Source organism: Spermophilus citellus (genome assembly GCF_964194105.1).
Source record: "Spermophilus citellus genome assembly, chromosome: 6".
Taxonomy (NCBI): Eukaryota; Metazoa; Chordata; class Mammalia; order Rodentia; family Sciuridae; genus Spermophilus; species Spermophilus citellus.
The window spans coordinates 90,256,667-90,263,113 of record NC_138187.1 but is presented as its reverse complement, the minus strand read 5'-3'; the positions used below and the strand labels follow the sequence as shown (position 1 = coordinate 90,263,113).

Genomic DNA, 6,447 nt, shown 5'->3' with positions numbered 1-6,447 from the left:
ATTTTCCATATATGTTTCAATGATTTTTAATGCCTTTCTTGCTTCAGGCGTTAACATTCGGGGTGAATTTGGATCTGATGGACCTTTTAGGATATCAAATAAAGGTCCTGATTCTCCTGTTGGAATACCTAGATAAGGCCTTATCCAATTTATGTCTCCTAATAACTTTTGAAAGTCATTAAGTGATTTGAGTTGATCTACTCGTATTTGAATTTTTGGTGGACGGACCATGGTTGAGGACAATAGAACTCCTAAATAATTAATTGGAAAATTTAATTGTACTTTATCTATTGCTATCTCTAGATTATAATTTTTTAATAAATTTGTAAGTGTGGCATAACATTCTAGCAATGTGTTTTTAGCTTTGTGTGCTAATAATACATCATCCATATAGTGAAATATTTGTAGTTCAGGATTTTGATTTCTAAGTGGCTGGATTACTTTGTTAACATAAATTTGACACATAGTTGGGCTGTTAGCCATCCCTTGAGGGAGTACTTTCCATTCATATCTCTGATCAGGATCTTCATGATTTAGTGCAGGGATAGTAAATGCAAAACGTGGACTATCCTCAGGATGAATTGGAATTGAAAAAAAACAATCTTTAATATCTATAACTAAAACATACCAAGTTTTTGGCAAAGCAGACAATTGAGGAATCCCCGATTGAGCAGGTCCCATAATTACCATTTCATTATTAATGGCTCTTAAGTCTTGCAATAATCTCCATTTACCAGATTTCTTTTTGATGACAAAAATGGGAGTATTATGGGGAGATACAGAAGGTTGTATATGTCCTTCCGCTAATTGTTGTTTGGCCAGATCATGGGCTACTTGTATCTTTTCTTTAGTCAGGGGCCACTGAGGAACCCATACTGGTCTTTCTGATTTCCATGTAATTTTTATTGTCTCAGTGGCCCTTTGTGGAAATCCAACCCATGTCTGTCTGTTCCTTGATCTATTTGTATTGGTACTGCTATACCTTGTTCTTGTTTTTCTAATCTTTTTCCTTTCCTAAAACCTTGTCTAGCCATAATAGTGGGTGCATTTTGATTGATGTTATTTGTTAATGTCAAACCTAATTGATCTAAGACATCTCGTCCCCATAAATTTACGGGAAGATGATCCAATACATATGGTTGTATAGTTCCTTCACATCCTTCAGGATCCTTCCAATCTAATACCATTGCGCTTCTATCGGGATTAGTCGCCACTCCTAGGCCTCGAAGCATTTGAGTGGCTTGTTGTAATGGCCAATGTTTTGGCCATTCTTGACGAGAGATGATGCTAAGGTCTGCACCTGTATCCAGTAGCCCATTAAATTCATGTCCTTGAATATTTAGTTTTAGCATGGGGCGAGAATTTTGCTAGGAGTTTCTCAGCAGGTAGAATCTAAGCGTATCAATGCGTCTCTCTGACCCCGTTATTGAGGAGGTACTGAAAGCGCTGCCTCCCCACCCGCCGCCATGTTGGATCTCCTCAAAATAATGTTTTTCCAGGATGAAATGGAATTTTAAGTGTGGGTAAAGCATCGGGGATGACAGGCCTAGTCAGTAGGTGGAATTTTCAGGATACGACTTAAGAAATTTTAATTTTGTTTCTAACCGAGTTTTTTGGTTCAAGTTCAAACCTTGAACTATAACAGTTGCTCAGTTGTGATAAGTGGCTGTATGATAAATAAGGGCAGAATATAACCAAAAATTTATCCACAAAGGGAAGACAATGTAGAAGAAGAATCTGGGTGATGTTAAATGCAGAAAGCACACCAAGCAATGACACAAAAGAGTCAAAGGAAAGACTTCAACAAAATGACCAAAATCTGAGTTCAAGAAATCTTAAGGCAAAAAAGATCCTTGTTTTGACACCAATGGTCTGATCAGTGATCTTCAAATTGATCATTTCAGTAGGAAGGCTAGGAGGGGGGAGAAACCCAGTTACAAAGGATGGCCCACAAGCAGAAGATGAAGTAAGGATGGAAAACATATATTCTTTTGGAAATTTGACAGAGTGGATAGATAAAACAGTATATTACAGGACAGCAGAATCCATAAAAAAGACTACATTGACTTTTTTTTTAGTTGTATGTGGACACAATACCTTCATTTTATTTATTTATATGTGGTGCTGAGGATTGAACCCTGTGCCTCACACATGCTAAGTGAGCATGCTACCATGGAGCTACCATCCCAACCCCTATGTTGACTTTTTGAATGGAGGAACTTAGACAGATAAATAAGGGGAAAAAATAAATCAATGGGCAAAAAGAAAAGGGTTGTACAAAAGAGATGAAAGAGCAAGGTTTCCTACAAGTTAGGAGTGGAAAAAATAAGTAATGATCTCAGAAAGTAGAACATTTACATGGGACATGTAAAAAGATTTGACCTGTGTAATCACATGAAAATAGGAGGAAAAAACTCAGTTAGAAACAAAATTTAAAGAATTATTGGCCAATATTTTCCAAAGCTGATAGAAGACATCAAGCCATGAATTCTAAAAGTTCTAAAAAGTTCAGGAAGGATGAATACAACAAAAAATCACACCTAAGCACATCTCACTACTAAACACCAAAGCAGGGCATGACTTTCAAAGGGGAACAAGATTGACAACTGACTTCTCAATGGATATGGTAGAAGCAGAAGATGATGAAATGACATATTTTAAAGTGCTGACACAAAATAACTGTCAACCTAGACGTCTACACCTACCAGAGAAAATATCCTTCCAAGATGGTTAACATGAGATGCTTAGAGAAAAATAATGACTAAAATGATTTTCTGACAGCAGATCCACATTAAAAGAACATTGCAGAGTGTTTTTGTTTTCTGATTTCTGGGGAGTTTGGTGGTTTTGTCTTTATTTAATGTCAGAAGGAAAATTATACCAGATGGAAGTATAGTCATGTAAAAAGGAATGAAGAGCATCAGAGAACCTGACTATGAGGACAAATCTACGCAAAAACACTCACTGTTTAAACAATAGTAATAATATCTTGTGGGGTTCAAAATATATGTAGTATTAAAATATGAGGTAACAATATACAAAAGACAGGAGGAAAGAAAAGAAGTTCCAGGGAGCAGAAGAAGTGCTATTGCATGACAGATGCTAATATTAGGCTTGAATGTAGTTATCTCTGAGGTATCCACAAAAAGAATCTTTAGAAAGAATATTTAACAAGCTAATAAAGAAGAACCATGAAAGATAGAAAGTTGATAAATACATGAACATAATACTTATGTAAGGCATGTAGAGTCAACTGACATTACCAATTGACCAATTCTTAGACTCACAGACTCTTGGAACTGGAAAGGCTCTGGAAATCACCTTGTCCACAATGAGGGTTTTCGTGTATGGAGAAGTTAAGCATCTATTTCAAGGTCACCTAATTGCAACAGTGCCATGATTTGTATCCCCCCTTCCTAATATTTCTTCCCTATTGTTCATTAAGCAACAAAATTAATGCAAAGAAAAGATCTAAAGAAAAGTATCTGAGACTTAAGGACCACTCTTTAAGAAACATTATCTTAAAACTCACAAGTATGTGAAAAGTCCATTGTATTTATTTAAGTCATCAAACAGCTTTACTTACTACTAAGAGAAATAATATTTTAAATGCAAGCATAAGAGACATAGGTAAATTGAAAAATGGATCCCCCCAACCCAGTAATACAAACACTACAATACGTTCTTGCAATTGAAGAAGGTTTTCTTCCACACTTCAGACAGTCCACTATTGATCTGTGTTAAATGTTGATAAAAATTACCAAATTGCTTCTTTGGTTTAAAGGAAAAAATTTTTAGTATTCTTCCAAATATTTGATCACTGCAAATTAGAGATACGAGAATAAGAGTTATGATCCTTTCCCTGCTACATACCTGTAATCCTAGCACATCTCAGAATTAACAGGGCCTACATTCCAAATGGAACTCTGGCATGAGGTTGACTTAATGTCAGATCTAAAAAAGTCCTTGGAAGAAGGGCTTAGAAGTAGAGTCTCAGAAGGATCCAGCCGGTACTTAAAAATCTGAGAACTGATCAAAAATCCAGCTCACTTGTGCAGGCATTCAAGGGTATTTAGATATCATTTGCACCTGTCGTCACTGGCCTCCAAGAGAACAAAGATTTCAGTTGAAAATATACAATATGGTATATTGTCAGAGTGGCATTCTTGAGGGCCATCATTCTTAGAATGATGATTTTAGAACATGATAGAATCTCCCGGGCAACTGTTACAAATGGAGGGCCATACTTTACACTCAGTTTTGTTGTGAACCTAAAACTCTTCTAAAAATTAAAGTCCCTTTTACAAATAATGGAGGGTCATTTCCTGGGTCCAAATGGTATGAGCAAGAAGAGGGTGGCATCCTTCTGGTTTGGGAAGTCTCACAAAACAACTGTGTTCCTGTAGCTGTGGCTTGAGCACTTACTACCTTTAGATGTCTACTTGGGCCAAAGTATATTCCAGGTTGAGGTCAAGAGTGAATAACTGGAGGGCTAAGACTGCAAGCTAAACAGAACAGATGGATGAGGCTCCTGATGATCTGCCACAATCACTCCCAAGAACAGCACCTAAGCCCAAGGATGCACCTTTGTAATATCTAATTCATCTTCATTTCCAATAGTAGTCAGACTAAACATCATGGTTTGTAAAAATCTCCCTGGCAGTTTCAGTGCACTCATAGCTATTGCGTCTACGGAACATTTTTGTTGTTTGAAATGAGACTGTTCAGTACCAAAGAATTGATTTCACAGTGTTTTTTATAATGTTGGGTACCTAGATTACACCCCTCCCAGCCCCAGGGTTCTCCTTCAACACCCTCTCCAGTGAAGCTCAGAATTTGCATTTTAACTAAACCAAATTTTATAAAGACCCAAGAGAATTCTGGTTTGTTTGCATGAAAAGCAAATGGAAACTTTAAAGCCCGTGTTGGAAGGAAGGAAAAGAAACAGACTGAAAATATGTGTTATTTAATCAACAGACAAAATAGAGATACAGGGGAAATAACATTCACAATCAATATGAGTGTTTTTCTGCTTTAGTCACAGAAAAGGAAAAGCATAAACTTTAGGGTTTAATACTCTCTTAGTTTTAAAGGAAGCAAAGAAGAAAGCCCAGTTTCCATTCTAACATAAAAACTAAAATTAAAAAAACAAAAAACACCTAGACATGACCCAGTTCAAAAGACTCCCCAGAAGGCTCCAGTCAGCAGAGATGAATTACACCATAGACAAGGAAATATATGTGCATTATTAATAAAGACCCATTTAATTTAGTGTGGAATTTAGGTTCTTGCCTAACTTGATTTCATTTTTCTTCTAGTACAGGGAACTGTAGCCACTAAGTGTATAATGGCTTGAACAGAAAGCATGACATTTTAACTTCACATTGTTTCCACTAGTCCTATTTACATCAGAAATTCAGTCCCACCTCCTCATAATCCTTTTCCAGAGCTGCCAGATCTTCCCTGGCTTCTGAGAACTCCCCTTGTTCCATGCCTTCTGTGATGTACCAGTGTAGAAAAGCCTTCTTGGCATACATGAGGTCAAACTTGTAGTCGAGCCGGGCCCAGGCCTCTGCAATTGCTGTGGTGTTGCTCAACATGCAGACAGCTCGCTGGACCCTGGCCAGGTCCCCTCCGGGCATCACTGCAGGTGGCTGATGATTGATGCCCACCTTGAAACCAGTTGGACACCAATCTACAAACTGAACAGAGGTCCTCAACTTCATGGCTGCAATCGCTGCATTCACATCTCTAGGAACCACATCTCCTCGGTATAGTAAGCAGCAGGCCATGTACTTCCCAAGCTGAGGATCACACTTGACCATCTGGTTGGACAACTCAAAGCAAGCAGCAGTGATGTCAGGCACTGACAGATGCTCGTGGTAGGCTTTGTCAGCAGAGATAATGGGGGCAAAGGTTGTCATGGGGAAATGTATTCTTGGATAGGGTACTAGGTTGGTCTGGAATTCAATAAGGTCTATATTCAAGGGTCCTTCAAACCGAAGGGAAGCAGTAATGGAAGATACCACTTGGCTTATCAGCCTATTGATGCTTGCATAGGAGGGGCGTTCAACACCAAGTTTATGATGGCAGATGTCATAGATGGCCTCGTTATCCACCATGAAAGTACAGTCTGAGTGCTCCATGGTAGAATGGGTGGTGAGGATGGAGTTGTAAGGCTCCACTACAGCAGTGGAGATTCTAGGGGCTGGGTAGACAGAGAACTCCAGTTTAGTTTTCCTGCCATACTCTACAGAGAGCTGCTCCATTAGGAGAGATGTAAATCCCGATCCAGTACCTCCTCCAAGGCTTCGGAAAATCAAAAATCCCTGAAGTCCACTGCACTGTTCTGCCTAGGAAAAGTGCATGCAATGTGAGAATGCAGCCAAATCGATGCAGAACCGAAGACACAATAAGTTCCCCAAAACAAAGTCAACAAGTTTTAGA

The 6,447-nt window shown here is 38.4% G+C and overlaps 1 protein-coding gene across 2 annotated transcripts in view; it reads right to left on the bottom strand.

Annotated features, from left to right (window-relative positions):
- Positions 1-3,561: 3,561 nt before the first annotated feature.
- TUBAL3 (tubulin alpha like 3) overlaps positions 3,562-6,447 on the bottom strand; it is a 37,982-nt gene continuing 35,096 nt past the window's right edge. The window contains exons 4-5 of one of the 2 annotated variants that reach the window (XM_081299887.1): positions 5,427-6,349; positions 3,562-3,820 (exon numbers count right to left, since the gene is read on the bottom strand). In XM_081299887.1, coding sequence (XP_081156013.1) covers positions 3,818-3,820; positions 5,427-6,349 — 926 coding nt within the window. In that variant the 3' untranslated portion in view covers positions 3,562-3,817. Of the gene's footprint in view, positions 6,350-6,447 lie in introns of both variants that reach the window. The other variant, XM_081299886.1, reaches the window with a different exon arrangement.